General features: G+C 45.2%; 1 protein-coding gene across 1 annotated transcript in view; it reads right to left on the bottom strand.

Moving 5' to 3' along the window:
* VWF (von Willebrand factor) overlaps positions 1 to 24,384 on the bottom strand; it is a 158,022-nt gene that overhangs the window by 107,304 nt on the left and 26,334 nt on the right. Inside the window, exons 10-18 of the mRNA XM_035138705.3 lie at positions 22,502 to 22,548; positions 18,961 to 19,097; positions 17,846 to 17,981; positions 13,932 to 14,032; positions 11,110 to 11,305; positions 9,714 to 9,929; positions 4,051 to 4,291; positions 2,177 to 2,271; positions 693 to 853 (exon numbers count right to left, since the gene is read on the bottom strand). Coding sequence (XP_034994596.2) covers positions 693 to 853; positions 2,177 to 2,271; positions 4,051 to 4,291; positions 9,714 to 9,929; positions 11,110 to 11,305; positions 13,932 to 14,032; positions 17,846 to 17,981; positions 18,961 to 19,097; positions 22,502 to 22,548 — 1,330 coding nt within the window. The remainder of the gene's footprint in view (positions 1 to 692; positions 854 to 2,176; positions 2,272 to 4,050; positions 4,292 to 9,713; positions 9,930 to 11,109; positions 11,306 to 13,931; positions 14,033 to 17,845; positions 17,982 to 18,960; positions 19,098 to 22,501; positions 22,549 to 24,384) is intronic.

Raw genomic sequence — 24,384 nt, 5'->3', positions numbered from 1 at the left:
GATCGAAGGTTTGATCCTCATACGGGACAGCTGCTTATTCCTGCATTTCAGGGGGTTGGACTAGATCAGTGATGGCGAACCTATGACACACGTGTGAGGCGTGACACACAAAGCCCTCACTGCTGGCACGCGCCCCATTGGCCCATTCACACTGTTGTTGTTGTTGTTTTTGTTTTCCCCCCATTTGTTCTCCCGCTCCTCCTCACGCTACAGCTTGTCTCCGCTGTTAAAACCTGGATCCTTTTGTTGTTGTTGTTGTTGCTGGTAGCCAGAGATTGGTTTTTTAACCTGTTCTGTGCTGGGGGTTTTAGTGCTTTGGCATTCCCCCCCAAAAGCAAAGCAACTTTTGCACCCCCAAAAAACCCTCCAAAATAGCAGCTCCCCCAAAAAAGCTCAACAACTCTGGGCACTTTGTGATAAATAATGGTTTTTTGGTTTGGTTTGGTTTGGTTTGGTTAGGTTAAATAATTAGTTTTTGGTACATTAAATACAGTTATATATTATAATTATACATTTTTGTTATTTAAATTATAAATATCGCAAAATTATGGTTTTTTTCTCAAAGAGACACACCACCCGAGTTATCCTCGGTTTTTTGGCAAATTTTGACACACCAAGCTCAAAAGGTTGCCCATCACTGGACTAGATGATCGTCAGGGTCCCTTCCGACTCTACGATTCTATGATTCTTACCCATCCGGTGGGACAGAGGCAGCCAGATGTACATCCTTGGCTGAAACAGCCTAATTCATAGGTCTGGCAGGTCTTCATGCATTCAATTCCTTTAGCCCTCAGGTCATTTGCAGGACATACAAACATGGTCATTGGGTGCCTGCAGGCCACACTTCGTTTTGCTTTAAGAAATAAAATTGGAACATGAGAATTAGCATTCATTCCTGTAAGGGGGAGGGCTTATAGAGAACCCACCCCCTTCATCAGAAGCAGCCCGTCTCCCAGCAATCATGAGAGTGAAGGGTCTGATGGAGGGAGTCAGGAAGCGGAGAGGGAGTGCCAGGGCTCCGGCAACATCCAAGAGCCCCTGCTCCATAAGCAGGAATAGAGGGAGGCAGAAAGAGAGGACAGGAATAGGTCAGATAGAAGCAGGGGCGTAGCCAGGATGAAAATCAGGGGGGCAAGGGGCGGGGGCCAAGGGGCGGGGGAGGGGCCACAGCGGGGCAAGGAAAGCTCCCTTCTCCCTTGCCAGCTTTCCCTCATCCCGCCCCGGCAATCGCGGAGGGGGAGGAGGGGATCGAAGCAGCCCGATTTCAGGCTGCTCCGACTCCCTCCTCCCCCTCCGCGATCGGCAGGGGCGAGGGGGAGCCAGGATCAGCCCGAAATCGGGCTGCTCCGACTCCCTCCTCCCCCTCCGCGATCGGCAGGGGCGAGGGGGAGCCAGGATCAGCTCGAAATCGGGCTGCTCCGACTCCCTCTCCCCCCCCCCGCGATCGGCAAGGGCGCGGGGGAGCCAGGATCAGCCCGAAATCGGGCTGCTCCAACTCCCTCCTCCCCCTCCGCGATCGGCAGGGGTGAGGGGGAGCCAGGATCAGCCCGATTTCGGGCTGATCCGATCCCCTCCTCCCCCTCTGCAATCGCCGGGGCAGGTGGAGGGAAAGCCCCAGAGCCGCGCAAAGCGGTTGCCTGGCTTTCCCTCCGCCCGCCCCACAGCCAGCCAGGGAGAAGGGAGACGGCACCAGGCGGGCAGCGGGGCAGGCTGGCCAGCGGCCCTGCTTCTACGGGGGGCAATTGCCCCCCCTGCCCCCCTGCCTACGCCCATGGATAGAAGACCCGTCCCCCCCCCGACGCCGGAATTGAGGAGGAGGAGGAAAGGGAGGCGCTTCTCAGTTCCGAGGCTTTTATGTTGGTCCAGAACACGAGTGGGTAGACATGAAATCAGCAGTCCGTTACACTGTAATAATGTGCACCAATAAAAACGTCTGAAAGACAAGCATGTGGATGGTCGTTACTCAAGAGTAGTCAATACAACCCTGACAATTCCCAACAGTAAATCATTACAATGTTCCAAAGGGGGTCAAACTTCATCGCTCATTCTCCGTACCCTATTGTATCCCTGTCCAAAAAGTAATAATAATGAAGCATTAAGCAGAGGAATGGATAGAATAATAAAGAAATGATAATTATTCAAACTCATTTTTGTAAATAAAAATAAAAATACTAACCTCTGGCAGAAGGACGGTGTTGAAAGAAAACGTCTGGCAGGAAAGCCCCTGGAAGCCTGTTTGAGCTACAATGCATGAAGCCGTTTTCACAATAGCTAGAAGAAAGAAAGAAAAAAGCAGTAGCTCCCTTGGAATAAACTGAGGAACGGTTTACATACTCTGCTTTGGATTGGCCTGCCGCAGCAGCCAGTAGCCACATGGCTACCTGACTGGTGTCAACGGATGTAAGGGGGAGAGGTTATAGAGAACCTCCCCCTCTCATCAGGAGCAGTCCGTCTCCAAGCAGTCATGAAAGCGCGGAGTCTGAAGGGGCTAGTCAGGAGTGGGAGAAGGAGTGCCAGGTCTTTGGCAGCATGGGAGAGCCCCTGCTCCACAGGCGGGAAGAGAGAGAGGCGGGAAGGGTGGACAGGGAGAAAGCAGAGCATAGACTCTTCCCCCTGACACCGGAATTAAGGAGGAGGAGAAAGGGGAGGAGATTCACTGTCCCGAGGCTTTTATGTTGGTCAAAGTTGCGAAAAGGGGCAGTGCCGGATTCTGAAACGGAATGAGAAGTCATGAACCGACAGCTCACTACACTGTAAATAACGTGCACCAATAAAGACTTTTGAAAGACAAGTATGTGGAAGCTCATTACTCAGGAGTAGTCTGAACAACCCCTGACAACCACAATCTCCAGAGGCAAAAAAGAGGGGGGTTGGGCAGCAAGCCAGGTAGCCCAATGGAATGTGGAATATTGATCCTGGGCCAAGTTGCATCTCATTAGTAGTTTAAAAGCAGGACAGGCCCACCCATGAGGCACCGTGAGGCAGTTGCATCAGGCGGCAGGATGGGGCGAGCTGGGAGGGATGACTGATCTGGGCCCCCAAGATGCACGCCATTCGCCTCCTCCTGTGCCTGTCACCAGCTCTGCCTCCACCACCTCCTCCTCTATCACCGACCTCGCCACTGCCAACTGTTCCTCTATAGCCTCCTTTTTTCTTCCCGCTGCCTTCAGCATACCAGGGCTTGCCCCGGCCACCTCCAGTCACCAGTGGAAGCAATGATGGGGTGCCATGTTCTGTTTCGCTTCAAGCAGCAAAATACTGTTTGAGAACCTTGGTTCTCAAACTTAATCCGTTCCGGAAGTCCGTTCCAAAACCAAAGCGTTCCAAAGCCAAGGCGCGTGTTCCCACAGAAAGTAATGCAAAATGGATTAATCCAGTCCAGACTTTTAAAAACAACCCCCAAAACAGCAATTTAACATGAATTTTACCATCTAACGAGACCATTGATCCATAAAATGAAAGGACTAATCAATGTACTGTACTATAAAATAAATAAAACAGTATTGTAGATGATAAAAATTATATATAAAAAAAATCTTACCTGCATTGATAATAGTCATTGTTTGGATGGGGGGATTTTATCCATTTCCGCAGCCACATAATCAATCAATCAATCAGTAACTGAACTGGCATCCACACAGTCACAAAAACAAATTAACTGAAAAAGCCTCAAAACAAAAAAACGCAAAATAAATAGCAAAAACAAAAGCATCAAATATAAGCTCCAAATATCACCTCAGAACACTGCAATCAGAAATGGAAGGCTTGAATTACAATGGGGGGTTGCAAAGGAGCAGCGCAACAGGAACACAGGGGGGCGCAAAAGGGAGCACGTTTGGCTTCCGAAAAAAGTTTGAAAACTGGAACACCTACTTCCAGTTTTGCAGCGTTTGGGTTCCAAGTTTACGTGAACTAAGCTGTTCGAAAACCAAGTTACCACTGTATCCCGGCCTGGCCCTGCTTACTGTTCTCCTCACCTTCCAGACCTAGATTTAGACACAGCCATGTACAGCAAGGTGGGATACAATTAGTTCCAAGCCATGCACTCACCACATGGTGTGATGATCGGAAAAGACGTCATCTGGCTGGAAGATCTCGCCATCGTAGTAACAAGAACACAGGGACTTTTGCACACAGTCTCCCTGCTGGTCAAGGAATAACCCAGCAGGGCAATAGCAACCTTCCATACAAAACTCATTGCAGTTTGTATCCGGATAGGACAAGGATCGACAAGTCTGATTGCATGGACTTCCACACTGCTGGTAAATCTGACCTTCTGGACAACTCAAAGCTGTAGAACAGAGTAAAGGGGAGATGAAATGTATTGTGGATTTTTTAATTATTATTTTACAGTTACTGATATAACTGGAATGCTATTTTGGAAGATGAGAGAGAAGAGATGGCCCTCTTTTGTCAGAGTTGCCCCTTGCCACTAGACATACCACAGGTGGGATTCTGTATATGCCTCGGACCTGTTATCAACCACACTACATAACACACATCCCAATGGGGACAGGATGGAGAAACAATTTCCAAAGACAGGTAGGTAGCCGTGTTGGTCTGAGTCAAAGCAAAAATAAATAAAAATCCTTCAGTAGTACCTTAAAGACCAACTAAGTTTTTTTATTTTGGTATGAGCTTTCGTGTGCATGCACAATTCTTCACATACACAGATACACTGAAACAGAAGTAACCAGACCCTTATGTATATTCAGAGGGTGGTGGGGGTGGGTGGGAATGGGTGATGGGCTGATAGGAGTGGTAAACCTGTTGATTGCTGTTAACGACTGCTGATGACTGCAATAGGTCCTGCAGGGAAAAAGCATAATGAGATAAGAATCATATGTCTTTGTTCATCCCAGGTGACTCCATGGTTTTAAGCTTGGTAATGAGTTCCAATTCAGCAACTTCCCTTTCCAGTCTGTTTCTGAAATTTTTCTGTAATAAAACAGCTGCTTTGAGATCTTGTATAGAATGTCCTGGGAGACTGAAGTGTTCTCCTACTGGTTTCTCTGTCTTGTGGTTCCTGATGTCAGATTTATGTCCATTTATCCTTTGGCGTAGGGTTTGGCCTGTTTGTCCAATATAGAGAGCTGAAGGGCACTGTTGGCATTTGATGGCATACACAATGTTAGAAGATGAGCAATTAAATAGTCCTGAGATGGTATGTTGGATGTTGTTGGGGCCAGTAATAGTGTTTTCCGGGTGTATGTGGCAGCAAAATTTCCTCTGAATATACATAAGGGTCTGGTTACTTCTGTTTCGGTGTATCTGTGTATCTGAAGAAGTGTGCGTGCACATGAAAGCTCATACCAAAATAAAAACTTAGTTGGTCTTTAAGGTGCTACTGAAGGAATTTTTTTATTTCAATTTCCAAATGTCAAACTTTTAATGCTGAGGAAATGTGATATCATTGCAAAAAAAGTGCTGTCTTAAGGAAAGACATTCCAAAGGATGATGCCTTCTGAGCTCAAAAGCCACTGCAGCCTAGATCCTCCCCACACAATAATTTGGGGGAATCCATACTATTTTGTTATTGTTTTTAATTTATTTATACTCTGGTTTTTCCTCCCTGATGGGACTCAAGGCAGCTTACAATCACAAAAACAGGAAGAAGAAAAAAACATGAATAGAATTGAAACTCTCTTTGTGGAACGCAAGGTGGCGTACAGACTTGAGTCAGGCCTGTTTAGCTTCAACAAAATGGTAGTCTCAATCTTCAGACCATGCTCTAGGCCCACCAGGTCAGATTAACTGGCCCTGAGTGACACCTGCACATTTAGCTACATAACGGAAGATTGAAGGTGCTAAACGCAAGACACCAGGTATGAACCCCGTACCCTGCCAGCTGGATTCCCTTCCCTGCAGCCAAATTCTTGCAGTCCTAGCAAAGGCAGAGGTTAGTCCATCTTTGCTGGGCCAGCATTCATGTCTGAATGTTCTATTTGGTGGGATTTGGGTTATTCAAGTGCGGTGCACTGGGTGAAAATAAGGACCCAAATCATAGCTAGAAAGTCCTTGTGAGTACAAAATGACTATAGGAAAATGCAGCCCTGCAAAACACCAATTATTCTTTCATGCACTCAACATTATATGGCACCGAGGCTGGATCGAGACACGTCAAAGAAGCTTTTCAGTTAAAACGCCTTGCAAACTTTGTATGAGAAAATTGGCAAAATGGATCTGCACAGCGCCATCTGGTGTCACAGTGTTAGAATGCATAAGCAGCGCGTATAAAGTGCTTTTTCTTTGCGAGAGTAGTTTTTCTTCTCTTTTCATAAGCTAGCCAGAAGGCCAAACTAGGTATTACTTTAATTTCGTGATGAACAGATGCAAATAATAACAATAAATTATTTATTTTATAAATAAACAAAATAACAGTATGTGTGAGGTATGTGTGGTTTTAATTGGGACCGCAAAGAGGGAATAATAATAATAATAATAATTTATTATTATTATTAAATTGCTCCCTGCTGCCAAAGCCATGATGCTGACTAAAATACATTCTGAATAAAACACACAGAAACCCACATTTGGTAATAATTTTTTTTAAACAAACAGATGTTGCTGCTGGCCACAAAATTAAAGTAATGTCTATTATTTTTATTTATTTTATCTGTATGCTGCTCTTCATTTGAAGATCACAGGCTGGTTCACAACTCAAAAATACAAAATGGGGGCACAGAATTAGAATAGCGGAAATATAATTCAATACCGAAGGAACAGGATATTCCCCACCTCCCGAATCCCAAGAATGAAAACTGGTTCCTGAACCATCAACGCCACACCTTTAATGCTACCCTCGGCATGTTGCCCACGATTGCACAAAGGTGTGTGCTTCTTTTGTTTGGCAGGTTTCTGCGGGGCTTTGTTTGTAGTACTTCAACCCCCACAAAATTTATTTGCTCAAGAGTCCACAGCGGACAGAACAATATTGGCATAAGCACAGCTCCACCACCTCTCCTTTGAGCTTCTAGAAAACAAAACAATCATTCTTACATTGCCCAGAATCCCAAGGAGAAAAACTAAGGCCTGGAAACGATGCCTTATGAGGAACGGCTTAGGGAGCTGGGTATGTTTAGCCTGGAGAAGAGAAGGTTAAGGGGTGATATGATAGCCATGTTCAAATATATAAAAGGATGTCATATAGAGGAGGGAGAAAGGTTGTTTTCTGCTGCTCCAGAGAAGTGGACACGGAGCAATGGATTCAAACTACAAAAAAGAAGATTCCACCTAAACATTAGAAAGAACTTCCTGACAGTAAGAGCTGTTCGGCAGTGGAATTTGCTACCAAGGAGTGTGGTCTTTGGAGGTCTTTAAGCAGAGGCTTGACAGGCATATGTCAAGTATGCTTTGATGCTGTTTCCTGCTCGGCAGGGGGTTGGACTGGATGGCCCTTGTGGTCTCTTCCAACTCTACGATTCTATGATTCTAGTTCTTTCGAGTCATTTTAACTGGCCGTGGAAGAAGCAGGTCAGGGCCAAGCAATGCATCATGCGGTTTGCCCTGAAGCACAAGATTCTTATTTCACTAACAGCCCTGTGCTCAGGTTCCAATACGGAACATGGCGTGGGTGGGATGCCAGTGTTGGGTGATTCCATGCCACCTTTTGCTGCAGGCATGGGATTGTTACATGTCACATGTCTGTTTACATTTCAGCACAGATTGCTGTCCCGTGAGCAGAACTTCCGCTCTGTGTATAGCTTTTGTTTTGAGTCTTTCTCCGGTAAGACAGCAAGAAGAGACAACATGTTTCTTTGTCCTGATTTATGAATAATAAATCCATAGTTTAGTATGTATCCACAGCCTGAGTTTCTTCTGTTGTACAGTTTATTCTGCTAGCTAAAGTGTGCTCAGAAGCTCAACATCAAAAAAAACCAAGATCATGGCCACTGGTCCCATCACCTCCTGGCAAATAGAAAGGGAAGAAATGGAGGCAGTGAAAGATTTTACTTTCTTGGGCTCCTTGATCACTGCAGATGGTGACAGCAGTCACGAAATTAAAAGACGCCTGCTTCTCGGGAGAAAAGCAATGACAAACCTAGACAGCAACTTAAAAAGCAGAGACATCACCTTGCTGACAAAGGTCCGTATAGTTAAAGCTATGGTTTTCCCAGTAGTGATGTATGGAAGTGAGAGCTGGACCATAAAGAAGGCTGATCGCCGAAGAATTGATGCTTTTGAATTATGGTGCTGGAGGAGACTCTTGAGAGTCCCATGGACTGTGAGAAGATCAAACCTATCCATTCTTAAGGAAATCAGCCCTGAGTGCTCACTGGAAGGACAGATCGTGAAGCTGAGGCTCCAATACTTTGGCCACCTCGTGAGAAGAGAAGACTCCCTGGAAAAGACCCTGATGCTGGGAAAGATTGAGGGCACAAAGAGAAGGGGATGACAGAGGACGAGATGGTTGGACAGTGTTCTCGCAGCTACGAACATGAGTTTGACCAAACTGCGGGAGGCAGTACAAGACAGGAGTGCCTGGCGTGCTCTGGTCCATGGGGTCACGAAGAGTCGGACACGTCTAAACGACTAAACAATAACATGTATGCTCAAGTCACCAAGCTTGAGTCGCTGATTTATGTCAGAGCCAGAGGTCGATGAATCTCCGCAGCATGAAGGCGGAGAGGGAGGTGATCCAGCTGGGACCGAGCCAGCTGGCTTTTCGACCCTGGATGCCGACAGCCAGCAGGGGGCTTCAGCCCAATTTCATCCCCCACTGTAATCCTGATCTGGACAATCTGCCTCCTGTTTGCATAAGAAGAAAACTCCTATTTGCTCCCATTGAAACTTTTTTCCCCCTATGCAAACAGCAGACACCACAGGGGCAATCTGAATCAGGACCACAGTAAAGGCTTCTTCCCCTTGGGCAAGCCCCCAAGCCCTATGGCAGGTTCCCAATCTGGACTAGGCACCCTGTGCTGGCTATTTGTGAAAGTAAAGTCTTGCGCTCATGGGGAAACCACAGGATAAACATATTATGAAATATGACCCTCAGTCCCTGAGCAGGAAGCTATCCAATACTTTGGTCCATCAGCAGTCATTATGCAAAACTGCCAGCTGCAATCTCAATCCATTTAAATGAGCAAACGTTTTTTTCTGTTGAGCCACGAGAGGTACCTGGGAAGCCAGGATCACGTAATGCGGCTTTTAAGGGATCTGCAGCCACAGAAAGCCAGCTTTTGTGCAAGGTGTAAATGCACATAATGGACAGTTGAAAGGAAGAATGAACTGCACCACATATCAAAGATTAATTGTGGCAATTGAATGTGCCAAAGCACCTCCCAAGTACAATTGCATCATTTTACCATTTGCGGTCCTTTCCCATTTCTTCCCCTCGTTCCTTTTGCGATTGCTGCATCATTCTATCATAGTACTGCTGCCAACAAGAGGTTCATTACCACCATCCTCTCACGCAGTCTCCAGGCCTGCATAATTTCAAAGGAGGATCATCCCCCCCCCCTCCTCTACTGTTTCACTTCCTAAGCACAAAACTATGAAGCCTTGCTGTGGCTTTGCATAGTTCTGGGCCACGTCTGATGCTGAAGGTTGTGGCCTGCCATTTGAAGTGGGAAAGGGCGTGCCAGTCATGCATAATTGCATACCCACCACGCGCATTAAAATATATGTCCACGTGCCCACAATGCACACTAAAGCACATTAAACATCATGTCATGTTTTATATTACTAACATTTCGGCAATGTGTACATACCGCAAAAATCTGGCTTCCTCCAGTTGATGAGAACTCCTTTGCGCGCGCAAGCCATCGCATAAGCAGAGATGGCCGTACACAGACAGTCTTTTTCATCGGAACAAGAACAGACATCATAGCGGCAATTCTTGAGGTACGGAGAAGGACTGACTTTGCGGTGGCAAGGTTCAAACAACGGGGATAACAGAACCGAGCAGGAGCTTTCAGCGTACTTGGCTGAAATGAAAACAATTTCAAAATGTTAGATGAGCAGTTGTCGGCTGTAGAAAGAAATAGGAACCACCGTAAGCCATCAAAAAACACATTGACCCAGTTAGCATGTAACACCAGGCCAAACCCGTTTGCCAGACAAACCAAGAGCCACGGTTTGGACAATGCAGTAAGCCAAACTGTGGCTTAGCTGATAACATATACCTGAAGGAGCATCTCCACCGCCATTGTTCAGCCCGGACACTGAGTTCCAGCTCCGAGGGCCTTCTGGCGATTCCCTCACTGTGAGAAGTGAGGTTACAGGGAACCAGGCAGAGGGGCTTCTCGGTAGTGGCACCCTCCCATCAGATGTCAAGGAAATAAACAACTATCAGACTTTTAGAAGACATCTGAAAGCAGCCCTGTTTAAGGAAGTTTTTAATGTTTGATGTTTTATTGTGATTTTAATATTCTGTTGGGAGCTGCCTAGAGTGGCTGGGGAAACCCAGCCAGATGGGTGGGGTATAAATGATAAATTTATTATTATTATTATTATTATTATTATTATTATTATTATTACAGCCAGACCGGAGGAAGAAAAACACACAAACGGTGGATCAAGGCAAAAGGGGGTGGTCTGCCTTTTCTCCCTTTCTTTGACAAGCTCTGAGCATGACAGTTCAGAGATAAAATGCTGAAAACTGGCAAGCTGAGTCTCTCTTTTTTCCACTTTAGGGACACAGCTGCCAAGTCTCCCGTATTCCCCGGGAAATCCCCGTTTTTCCAGATGTTCCTAGCTGAAAAAACAGATTTTTTTGTTTTGTTTTTCCCCGCTTTATTCTGGCGCGGCGGCCATTTCGGAACTGAGCGGAGCATGCTCAGAAGTGACTTTTGATGCTGCTCTGCCCAGTTCCAAAATGGCTGCAGTGCGACTTCTGGCATGGCGGCCATTTTGGAACTGGGCAAAGCAGCATCAAAAGTCACTTCTGAGCATGCTCCGCCCAGTTCCAAAATGGTGGCAGCGCTACTCCCGGTCTGCTACTTCCGGCCCGGTCCCTTATTTCTCAGGCCGGAACGTGGCAGGTATGTTTAGGGAGCCGTTTCCTCATGCACTTGTCTGCAATGGAAGACTCTATGCTGAAAGAAGATAAACATGCTGCTGTCTTTCATCACAAGCCAACCCTGGCTTCATTGCAAGGGCCAGTACCTAAGCGAGGGTTGAGATTGCAGGTGTTGCTATCTTGCTTCTGCAAATCTTGACAATCTTCTTTGAGCTTCCAGGAATTCCCAAAGTCCTCCACGAGGGTTTCCACCAGACCAGAAGGCGTAAGGAAATCATCTCCTTGGTTGCCATTGTAGTTGCCACACAGGCCACAAGTTCGTTCCGTGAATTCCGAGGGTAACTGAAGAAGCATAAGCGTTAAATTCAGTATTTACATGTTTTGATTTTTTTGTCTCCTGCCAGCTGCTTATAGAACTTCTGTTGAATGAACCTTATACAAACTGTGCTAAATATGAAAGTGCTGTGTATAAAACAAGATGAAAGGCACTGGCCACGATCCCCTTACCCAAAACAACAGTAAATTTAAGTGTATACAAGTACACATTAAACTCTGTGTTGGATTGACATAATAGTTTCTGTCCTCAGGCAGAGAACAGATCTGTGCTTCAGGATCACAACTGACAAAATGGTGTGCTCACTTCGGCAGCACATACAAAATGACAAAATGGTAGCACAGATTGAGTGTTTTGCTCATATAAGTATTTTGCATGTGCCCAACAGTATTAGAAATCTCGGATTAGGAAGGAGTCACATGATTATCAATATTAATCTCCTGTTTTATAGCACTATCACTCTTACAAATAAACATATTTAATATGGCAGTTTATACCTAAAATGTGTTGTATCTGAGATCCAGGGGAGCATAATTGCTATGAATCTGAGCAGGGAAATTCCCAGTTCAAATAGTTTATCTTCAACATGCCTGACAAATTTGCCATAGCAGGGCCTCAGAGGATGCCCACACTCTGTTTCCATGGACAGAAGGCAATAGTCCTCTCATCACACAGAACGTGCAAAAGGCACAAAAGTGTGTGTGCTCTAGCACATACTTTGGCACCAGTACGTGTTGCAAAAAATGCTAATTTCCAAACAATACACCCCCTAGGCTGCAATGCTTTACACACTTACTCAGAAGTAAGCTCCAATGGATTCTGTATGTCTTCCTTCTGAACTGATATGCGTAACACTGCATTGTCAGAGTGCAATTCAGCCAAAGTTGAACACTTTCAAATCCTACTGATTTCAAGGGGAGATTTAAAAGCGTGCTGAAATCCACGGGACTTAAAATTTTAAAATATTTTATGTTGCATGCCAGCTCTCTTTTTAAAATATTATTAGGACATGATGATGTAATCCAACCAAACCAAAGAAAACTGAAATTTTCCTGAAATCAATATAACCTTTAAAAAGTGTTCAGCTTTATAATCTATTTTTCCAATTTTCCAGTTAAGTCCTAAGTAGGAAATGGATGTTGTTCCTCAGGACTATAGCAGGAAAACCCAGAGTTCATTATATTTCTCAGAAGTGTCTGCCCAGGTCACTGGGATGAAAGTACTAAATCACTTCCCCCAGTTGTCTAAAACATTTGGCAACAACTCACTTTGTGTGTGTGTTTGTGTGCGTGAAATTATTTTTGATTGCTCCAAAAGCAACAATGCTGACCTTTAAGGAGCAGATGGAAAGGAACATGACCATTTAAAAAGGCACTGGAAATGTTCTATAGCTTTTATCACTATCACGACCACATTCGAAGTTGAGAAGACACAGCTGTCATCGTCTGGGGCCTGAGTAAGTTTAGCCAGAAAGGTAGGAAAAGGTCAATCGTGGCTTTGCTCTTGCATGATCTAATTTTATATATTAATTAAAATCTTCATGTGTCTTAAATTTCAGAGAAAGGCTGTGTCCTCAGGCTGCCTTAAGAGTCAAAACTGTGTTATCCTGAGTATTAAGTGATCCATGTTTAATAAGACAGGAAATCAGAGCCGTCTTTCCCATAAGGTTTAGTGGCGTGTTGCACCAGGGCGCTGGCCTCTCAGGGGTACCCCAGCGAGTGGGGGAGCTGCACGGCTTTGCCGGTGGCGTCCCCTTTCCCTGCACATCCGTCAGCTGTGTCCTGCCAACCATATGGCTGGCAGGCGAGCATCTTCCCTCCCAAGCCTCTGTGGGAGGAGAGCAATCACCGCAGAGGCTTGGGCTTACCTTCCAAGTCCCGGACTGCAGAATCCGGGACCGGCAGCTGTGTGACACCGGAAGATGCGTCTACGCACTTCTGGTCATGCGTAGATGTGACTTTTGAAGCTGACGGCGGCCTTTTTTGTGCCCATAGAAGGGCAAATCAGAAAAAATGGCCGCCGGCAGGAGAAAATAACGGAGAAAAACGGAAGACGAAGTGATACGGGGGACCACCGGGAAAAGGTAAGTAAAAATGGGGGTTTCCCGGGGAAAACGGGGTACTTGGCAGCTATGGGCTTGGGAAAAGGTCAACAACTCTGCGAAACGGGGTGTGTGTGGGGCGCCGGAGGGATCTTTGCACCATTGCGCCGGATATGCTTAAAACGGCCCTGCAGGAAATGGTTTGGATTAGGCCAAGATGCAATCTGCAATCTGTCTGGAGGGTGGCTGCAGCCCCTCGCAAGTTGCCCTCCGTTCCCAGGGTAGCGAGGAGTCACATCCCAGCGGCTGGCTGTTGTAAATTCGCCAGCTGGTCACATTGCAGGGCAGGTTAGCATGTCGAGTCCAAAGTTTAAATTGCCCAGTCATGGGCAGCCAATGGCGTGGAGCCTGGTCAGTGAACCCGAGAGCAGAAGTTCTTGTTGGTCTGCCAACTGGGGTTAAAAGTCTGCTGCGCCTATTGTTTGCAGCGCAGTCTCTTCTACTCACATGTAGAGTATACCGTATCTAGAATTTCTAGCACATGACAACCATATTTTCTTAGGGAAAAATCAATTTAAATACAATTTAAATACCTTCATCACAAGAGTTCCATGCCCATCCCAGTCAATCTGTATATTCTCTTTATAGCTGAGGCGAACTGCAGACTTTACGGTGTGCTGGATACGGAGACCACCTGGGAAAACCAACTGCTAATTACAGATACATACCGTAGGGATGAGCAACAGAAAATGTGGATGCAATAAAAGGAAATCTAGACAGATCTAAATTGTCTGCTGAAGGTGTAGCCTTATGAGGCTCACATAGCAAGTAGCTTTGCAGGGGGAGGGGTGTGGGTTTGCAACAACAAAAACACCTTGTTTTTAATTATTTTGTGTTATTATTATTGTTATTATTATTTTCTTTCACTGCCCTCTATACGACGCAATAAAACCAAGGCTCCTCATACTGATCCCTTCGCTTATCGCCTTGGAAGACGACCGCATGAAATTTCTATTGGTGGACGCTAACCCCAGGGTTACCCGCGGAGTGGTCATCTATATCTTGCAGGGCCTGAAACTCAGAGCTCTCTCGACTGGCTAACTTTCTCCAGACGCGGATTTCACTAAACATTCCCCAGTGGACAAAACACACATGATGCACCCTAGCTTTTACCAAATTCTGTTTTATATCGCATGTTTTTATATCCAATGTTTTGTAAGTGTTTTATATGTTCTGTATAATAGCGGTAGGTTACCGCTATTATTATTACTATTATAATTATTATTAATGTTTTATGTGTTATGTGCTATGGCCAACCGGCTAATGCAATAAAATTTTGATTGATTTTGTGTTTTTATCTTGCATTTTTATGTTGTGAACCACCCTGAGATCTGCAGATGAAGGATGGTATACAAATTAAACAAATGATAATAATAATAATAATAATAATAATAATAATAATAATAATAATAATAGCTGTGCTCTTGTGGAATGTAGCACTGAAAAGCTCCCTCCACAGGCAAGGGGGGCTACAATAATGGGTTTCATACTATGATCCAGATAAGGAGGAGACTGAGAGGAGATATGAGAGTCATCTTCAAATATCTCAAGGGCTGTCACATGGAAGAGGCTGTCACAAGCCTGTTTTCTCCTGCTCTGGATGGCAGGACTCGAACGAATGGCTTCAAGTTACCAGATGGGAGATTTTGACTCAACATCAGGAAGAACTTTCTGACAGTAAGAACAATTTGACAGTGGAACGGACTCCCTTGAGAGGTGGTGGATTCTCTCCTTCCTTAGATGTTTTTAAGCAGAGGTTAGGTAGCCGTCCGTGATGGATGCTTTAGTTGAGATTCCTGCATTGCAGGGGGTTGGGCTGGGTGACCCTCGGGGTCCCTTCCAACTCTACAGTTCTAGGATACTATAATCTGTTCATGAAGAGAGAACTGTGCACATTTGCTGGTCAATCTACATCATCTCCAGCAAACCCTGGGGAATGTGAAATTCGGGTTTTCTGCAGATTGCTGTTTGCTCTGATTCAGTGTTAAAGAGCATGTTTCCCTGGGGAAAAGCGCAAAAGGGCAAAAAAATAAAAAAGGGAAAGTGCTTCAACACGGATGGCACTTTGAAGTGTGGACCTGTGCCTAGAAACGCAGTACAAAAGGAAGTCTGGATGAGCCCCTTTCCCCACCAAGAACTGAATTCTCTTGCACATGATCTCTCCGCAGTGGGAGGGGGCTGAAGGACTTCGCATCCTTGCTCCCCCCTAAGCTTAATAGCAGAATGAAGGACTATTGTTACAGTACATGGATAATGGGAGGGGCAGGGGCAGGGCTGGAATGTTTGATGAGGCCCTAAGCCAGCGGCCAGCAAACTTTTTCAGCAGGGGGCCGGTCCACTGTCCCTCAGAGCTTGTGGGGGGCCGGACTATATTTTGAAAAAAAATATGAACGAATTCCTATGCCCCACAAATAACCCAGAGATGCATTTTAAATAAAAGGACACATTCGACTTGTGTAAAACATACTGATTCCTGGACCATCCGTGGGCCGGATTTAGAAGGTGATTGGGCCTCATCCGGCCCCCGGGCCTTAGTTTGGGGACCCCTGCCCTAAGCTACTGAAGATAATGGGGTCCTTTATATGTCCCACTGTCCTTTGTCAACAACAAATTGTGGCTCTTTTTTTGTGTTGAATGTATGTTGTATGGTAATTTATGGACCTAATAGGTACAGTATCTAAAGCCATTTGCACATAACAAAATATGTATTTTATCAAAGTAATTGTTGAACTGAATTAATAGTGAAATAAATTTAAGAAGTACTGTAAGGGGGACTCCCTACAGGGAGCCAGCCCCCATCATCCTGACGTCCACCTCGTCAAGTACAGAGAGCACCAGGGGTTTTGAAGGAGCCAGAGGGGGAGGAAGAGACTCGGAGGGGGAGAGAAATCAGAGGGAGGAACAATGGGAAAGCTTGGGGGCGGAGGGAGGCTGCCAGACGCTTAGAGATGCTGCAGAGCCAGGGCACCTTCTGCTCCTTCCGGCACCAGAAGTAAGGAGAGCACCACAACGCAGGTCAAGGGGGGCGGCGTTTTGGGGTGCCCAGACTACTTTGCTGGCATAGGAACAGATATACACCATTGCCGGATTCTGATTCGGGATGAGAGGTCATGTTTTAAGCTGTCTCTACACTGTAAATAAGGGACCCAGGTGGCGCTGTGGGCTAAACCACTGAGCCTAGGGCTTGCTGATCAGAAGGTTGGCGGTTCGAATCCCTGTGGCGGGGTGAGCTCCCGTTGCTTGGTCCCAGCTCCTGCCAACCTAGCAGTTCAAAAGCACATCAAAATGCAAGTAGATAAATAGGAACCGCTATAGCGGGAAGGTAAACGGCGTTTCCGTGTGCTGCTCTGGTTTGCCAGAAGCGGCTTTGTCATGCTGGCCACATGACCTGGAAGCTATACGCCGGCTCCCTCGGCCAATAATGCGAGATGAGCGTGCAACCCCAGAGTCAGTCACGACTGGACCTAATGGTCAGTGGTCCCTTTACCTTTACACTGTAAATACTTTGCAGAATAAAAGTCTTTAAAGACAAACTGGACTCAAGCGGAGTTACTCTAGAGTAGTCACGACGACCCTCTGACAAGTAGGTATATTAATAGTGAAATAATTAAGCTCTAACTGTATGTAGGCTTTATTGTATTTGTTTTTTTATCTTATATGTTGGAAATGTACATCCAGTTTTTTTTCCTTTAAAAAAAATTTGGGGGGGGGGCAAGAGAGTGGGGCCCTAAGCTATAGCTTGTTTAGCTTATACGTAAATCCGGCACTGGGCAGGGGAGGTTCAAAACTCTGCTCTCCTTATGATTCTTCATCACCCACCTTGTGATGCTCAGTTAAGTAATGAGTAGCTCAGAGTGGGGAAAAGAAGACTGGACTGCAGGGGGGAGTTAATTTTTATATTGAGCCTCATCATTATTCCCGCTGTTTGGCCAGTCAATAGGAGGGTGTGTTGTGTACCTCCTAATATTAAATAGTGGGCCAGAAGCTGCCTGGGGTAGGGAGGGGGGAGATATGAGCCCACTCCCTTAAAGGTAAAGGTAAAGGTACCCCTAACCATTAGGTCCAGTCGCGGGCGATTCTGGAGTTGCGACACTCATCTCGCTTTACTGGCCGAGGGAGCTGGCGTACAGCTTCCGAGTCATACGGCCAGCATGACTAAGCCACTTCTGGTGAACCAAAGCATCACACAGAAATGCCATTTACCTTCCCGCTGGAGCGGTACCTATTGATCTACTTGCACTTGATGTGCTTTCGAACTGCTAGGTGGGCAGGAGCAGGGACCGAGCAACGGGAGCTCACCCCATTGCGGGGATTCGAACCGCCAAGCTTCTGATCGGCAAGCCCTAGGCTCTGTGGTTTAGACCACAGCACCACCTGCTGGTAATGCAGAAAAGCACAGATTCTGGCCCAGTCTGAGATACACTTAGTAACATGACACAGAACACACCTTGCGTAAAAGGGATTTGTACATCCTGCCCGTTCAAAGAAATGACACCACCGTGTTTCAGTTTAATAATGCTGTTCTCCTCCAGAAGCTGGACGGATGCTGATTTGGTACACACTGCATCAGGGTCATCAGCACACTAAAAAGAAATCCAAGCATTAAATTAGCATTGCAATTTTGATTTAGCTGCAGCCTCAGTCCATCAGTTGCCGTGAGACCATGCAAGTAATACTTGAACCAATGTTAAAATTGCTATCTGTCCACAGCCAGTCTTGTTACAGAACAGAAAACGAAACACAAAAGATCAATAGAATAAATAACGATAAAATAACAGCGCATTACTAATTTGTTGTAGAGTTATTCCCCCGCAATGTCTAAAAATATAAAATATTTTTTTTAATAAAACATGTGACCAAATAACAGCACAGTGGTCAGCAGCAGAAGTAATAAGCGTCTTTTTGCATGAGGGCGAGTGGGCATGTCTGGTTTAGCAGCTGTTCCTTCTCCGAAGGAAATTGAAATTTTGGTTTAGGACAGAGAATTTATCAGCACCAAGCTGAGGGCGGAGAACCATAACCGCTATAATGTAGTAATATAAAACCAATATAAATTTTCTGTGTTGGTATGTTCCATGTTTCTAAAAAGAGACAGACACTCATATATTTACCTCTGATAGCACTGGCATGTATGCTAAAGCAAAACACCCAGTTCATTTGCAAATGTGAAAATGGTATTGCAATTAAGTCATCCATGGGAAGTCTCTATTCTTTACAATCTAGCATCTTGCCTAACCTACCATGGGGCATATTGATACACAAGTGAGCTGCTGCCATTATACAAATAGTCTCAATGTAAATCTCACTGTAATAATGTCAGGACACAAGATGGCCTGATCTAACTTTATGGAGGGGAAGAAGGAAAACTCAACACCAGGCTGCCATTTAAAAACACAACACAACACAACACAAGAACACAACACAACACAACACCCCAGACTGCCATGTTCAGCTTTGCTCTCTGCAACATGTTGTTTGCCCAAGCACTTTCTCAAATCGGTCGGTGTGTTTTTCAGTGAAAGAGGCAGCCCTTGTTTTTCCTTTCAAGGAAGAGGCTCTTACCTGGACAGTCTCTATGAAAACAGAAAAGGTGTCCTCTGCACAATCTCTGGCAAACAAGTAATGACAGATGCCGCTGAAGGTGAAATGCTTGTTGTCAAAGCTCTTGAAATGCGACTGGCCAGTGACAGAGCATTCACCTGGAAAAGAAACAGCACCAAAAATTGACTTTAAAGCAGGGTCGTCTTGAGCACATCTGGCGCCGTGTCGCAAAGATCCCTCCGGCGCCCCCTCCCTTTCCCAGAATATAGAACTCGGGGCCCCATCAATCAATCAATAAACTTTATTTGCATAGCCAACAGCCATAGCAACAGAATACACGCATTGTAGAATTAAAAACAACATGGATAAAAGGATCGTATGACTATGATTATCGTTTAAAAGGTAGCCCTTAGTCTCACTGGCGCACAATTTCCTGCTTAATGAATCAGGAGTGTAATGGTCCCATCTGCACTGTAGAACCTCAGGCGTGGGCCCGATATTTCCAATCACTATTCCATCACGGGGAAGCCAAGACTAACATGCTAAGTGTTCAACTAGAGGCTCTACCGCAATGGCCACCAGTATCTAAAGAGGAGATTAAGAACCTGATCGCTCAGCTAAGGAATAACAAGCCCCCTGGCATTGACTATATCCCAGCAGAATTTTTGAAGACCAATGCTGGGTGGTGGGCTCCACTGCTGGCGAAACTCATCTCTCTCATTGACTCTACAGGTCTTTTCCCCAAAGGATGGGCGGAGGCGATAATCATCCCAATATACAAAAACGGTCCCACATCGAACCCAGCAAGTTACAGACCAATCAGCCTTCTCTCTATCCCCAGCAAACTATACACAAACTTTCAGATCACCTCGTGGCCCCAGGAGCCTCCGCCCACAGAAGACACCGCCAATGTGGTGGCCGCAGCGCGGCTGGCCATACCTCTGGAACCCCGCGCTGGCCTGCGAGGCTCCAGGGCGCCTCCTCCTCCTCCGCTGCCTGACAACGACAGCCCACTGCCAGTGCTCTCGCTGCTGCTGCCCAGCAGCCCGAGAAGCACGAGGCGGTTCCACACCGCTGCCTGTGCCCTGGGGAGTGGTGGTGCGGCGGCGGCAGGCACTGGCGACACAGAGGAGGCCCCTCAGGAGCCGCTCCCACCACCAACGCCCTCCCTGCCTCAGATGACGGCGGCTCGGCGGGCGGCGGCTGAGGGGATTCCTGCGGCTGAGGGAGAGGAGGAGGAGGAGCCATAGGGCTTAGTGGCTCATTGCGCCCCGCCAACCATCTGGCTGGCATGCAGGGAAAGGGGAGGCTACCGGCAAAGCTGCGCAGCTCCCCCACTCGCTGGGGCGCCCCTGAGAGGCCGGTGCCCTGGCGCAACGAGCCACTAAGCCCTATGGGAAAGACCCCTCTGCTTTAAACAACATGACTTCAAGCTAAAGCAGAGTTCTCACGATCATACTAAGATATTCCCGATTCAAATGGCTGGGCTGGACAGGTGTCCGCTTCAAAGCATATTCCTCTCTGGTTGCCCTTGTAAGAATAACTGCTCAAAAGTATCACTGAGATCTTTGGGCCTGAATTTTAAACATTTTTAGGCCTGGGAACTAAGAAAGCTGGTATCAAGTGGGATGGTAAGATAAAATAGGATGTGCCAATAGTAATCATGAGATGAAAGATCTCTGTTGTGACAAGTAGCAATGTTGTTGTTGTTTAGTCATTCATTGTGTCCGACTCTTCGTGGCCCCATGGACCAGAGCACGCCAGGTACTCCTGTCTTGCACCGCCTCCCGCAGTTTGGTCAAACTCATGTTTGTGGCTTCGAGAACACTGTCCAACCATCTCGTCCTCTGTCGTCCCCTTCTCCTAGTGCCCTCCATCTCTCCCAACATCAGGGTCTTTTCCAGGGAGTCTTCTCTTCTCATGAGGTGGCCAAAGTATTGGAGCCTCAGCTTCAGGATCTGTCCTTCCAGTGAGCACTCGGGGCTGATTTCCTTCAGAATGGATAGGTTTGATCTTCTTATAGTTAGTAGGTCTTAGTACTAGTGTGCTTACCTACAATGGACTTGCACTTAAATACGCAGCAGCAATGTATCTTCAGCGTTGCTGATGCAGCAAAAACAACGTGAGAGGCAGCAGTTACAAGTCCCCCTTTAAGGCAAGACATCTTGAGTAATTTTGTTGTTCCCGCAAGGGGACAATGACAATAAAGATATCTTATCTCATCTTATCTACAGTTCTGGTTGGTTTGGGCAACCCCTTTGTGTTCCGTTAGGGTTCCAGATCAGATATACTCAATTCACTCCTTTATTTGTGCTTTCTTTTTAGCATAGGTCTGTGGCAAGTCGTCGCACTCACTTTGTAGGTTTCTGGGATAGTTTGGGGTCCTTTTTACTCTCAAGATCAAGGTGTGTATGATGTGTGATTTGCTGCCCAATTTTATTGTAGCCTTGCTGTCTGAAAGCAGCATCGAGACACACTGTCATTTTCTTCTTCTCCTTTGCCTTTGTAGGCATTACAAGAATAGGCCTTCATAAAAGATCACAAAACATCCATATATAAAATTTTAAAATATATGCAAATAAACAGCCATGTAAACTATATAATGACAAGGATTAGATAGCATTGGGATTTCTTCCCACAATTAGTGCCATTCACCACTCTGAGAGATACAATTGATGAAAACTCAGCCAGCCCCCCACCCATGCAGTTACTTCCAGGTTAATGTCAGATAGATAGAATCTGATATTTTCATTGTGCCGTGATATTAGACTACCCAAAAAAGGGGATAGCACGCATTTGCAGAGTTGGTTATACAATGGACAGTAGAAAAGGATATGTTCTACAGTGTTCGACACATTCAAAGAACATGTGCAATGTCTATCATTTTTGGGTATGTTTAAACATCTGCCCTTGACAAAAGCTGAGAGGAAAACGTTCAATCGGGCTAACATATGGGACTGGAATTATTAATTTTGAGATATAAGTGGCCCTGTTATATGTTGTATTTAAACCATAGAACTTGGAGGAGCAAATTTTATATACAGCTGACTTGGTGTTTTGTTTTTCAATGTCCCTCAATCTGGTCTGAATATTGCAATAAATATATTGCTGTCATTTTCAGTTCTGCATAATAAACCAAAGTTCCTTTGTTCCTCAGGTGTATGGGGCATATGGTTAAGGGCAGAAACACATATTCATAACAGACATGTGTTCCAACATCTGTTGAGGATCCTAACAGGAATACACATGAGTGTTAGACAGGCATGTGGGTTCAGACGCACACCTCATAACAAAAATATCAACTCATTAAAATAGTGTAATTTAAACAGTGCATGTATTTCAGCATTTTGTGTGTGTGTGTTTTGTATCAACTTATCAAGGGTCTTCAGTGTGCCATCACAAAATACCTAGTTTAAAATTTGAGTTCACCAAAGGGGTAGAAATATGTATCTTTCCTTCATAAATAAAATCCACAACAGAGAGCAAGATACTATTTGCCATGTGAGACACTTGAGAGTTAGATTGTGCTGATTCACTTACTGGTTATTCAATATCAACCTACCTGGGCAAGGTTCATTGCTGCAGATCCAGGTGCCATGCCTGCAAATACTGAAAAATACATTTTTTTATTATTATTTAGATACATGGACAAATTGAACACAGCCTATCATTATTCATACTAAAGCACACATGACATGGAGATTTGTGATGGGATCACCAAAGGTCTTTTTCTTTAGCAGTCAAGGAGATGAATTTGACGGGACAATTGACACAAGGTATGGGAAGCCACACAGATGCTTGTTCTAGTACCTGCATGCCTACTTCCCTGCGGCTAAAAGCAGCTCCTGGGGACTTTGCACTGGGCTGTCCCCGGGGGGGAGGGATCCTTCTCTGGAAGCCCAGATCCTACTCAATTAAATCTCACTTCTCTTTTTTTTCCCAATTCATTTTTATTGTTTTTCCATATACAAAACAAAACATCCAAAGGAAGGTATCACAAAAAATTCAAAAAATATTTAAACAAGTCTGTACACATATCTGTCCTAATAATACATTCCAATATATACAGATGTTGTGCCGAACCTGACTTCCTTCTTTCCTCTCCTTGGTTTTCCATTTTCTTCTCAACTTTTATGCGCTTTCTTCATTTTATCCCTGTCTTTTCCCTTAAGTAGTTTTTATTATTTTTTGAGACATGACTTTCTTTCTTTTATGTTGCAGTTTTCATGTTAATCCTACTAGTGCAGGGGTCCCCAAACTAAGGCCCGGGGGCCGGATGCAGCCCAATTGCCTTCTAAATCTGGCCCTCGGACAGTCCGGTAATCAACATGTTTTTCATGAGTAGAATTTTTTAAAATTTAAAATGCATCTCTGGGTTATTTGTGGGGCCTGCCTGGTGTTTCTACATGAGTAGAATGTGTCCTTTTATTTAAAATGCATCTCTGGGTTATTAATGGGGCATAGGATTTCGTTCATTTTTTTTTTTTCAAAATATAGTCCGCCCCCCCACAAGGTCTGAGGGACAGTGGACCAGCCCCCTGCTGAAAAAGTTTGCTGACCCCCGTACTAGTGTTTTCACATTTTTAAAATGTTCCTTTAAGTAATCTACAAATTTGCTCCATTCCTTTTTGAATCTCTGATCTTTTTGTTCCCTTATTCTTCCCGTCAACCTTGCCAATTCTGAATATGCCATCAATTTAGCCCTCCACTCATCTACTGTTGGAATCTCTGTTGTTTTCCACCTTCGGGCTAGTACCATTCCGGCAGCAGTGAATAACATGAATAACCGTTGGTCATTTTTTCTTAATTTCACTTCCCATCAGCCCCAACAGAAAGGCCTCCGGTTTTTTCGGGAAGGTATATTTTAACATTCTTTTTATTTCATTATATCTCACTTCTCATGCTATTATTCAACAAAGTTCCCTTTAATCTTTTATGTTATGCTCTTCAGATGAAGGGTGGTATACAAGTAATAAAATAATAATAATAATAATAATAATAATAATAATAATAATAATAATAGTGCCCAAGGCCTTAAGCACATGCATGAGTGTGTTGAAACTTATTATGCAGGATCATCTATAGCAGGCACGTCCAACAGGTAGATCACTGGGCGTCCGTGGTAGATCACTGATAGATCCCTGGCTCCCCACAAAGAAGCTCAACAACTTTTGTCTCCCCATAATAAAAGCTCCACATTTTTGCCCTGTACCCCCCAAAACGGTCCTTCCTCCTCCCTAGAAAAGTTCAACATTGACTTGAACCCCCCCAAAACAGGGCTTTCCTTCCTTAAAAAAAGTTCAACTTTAACCTGAACCCCCCCAAAGTGGGTAGATCACTGCCAGTTTTTAACTCTGTTAGTAGATCACAGTCTATTGGGAGTTGGCCACCCCTGATCTATAGTTATGGCCTAGGCACTTATTTTACACACTGAGATACAGGAGA

Source organism: Zootoca vivipara, chromosome 5 (assembly GCF_965207765.1).
Source record: "Zootoca vivipara chromosome 5, rZooViv2.hap1.1, whole genome shotgun sequence".
Classification (NCBI taxonomy): Eukaryota; Metazoa; Chordata; class Lepidosauria; order Squamata; family Lacertidae; genus Zootoca; species Zootoca vivipara.
The sequence above is the reverse complement of the archived record's forward strand: the minus strand, read 5'-3'. Positions and strand labels throughout refer to the sequence as shown.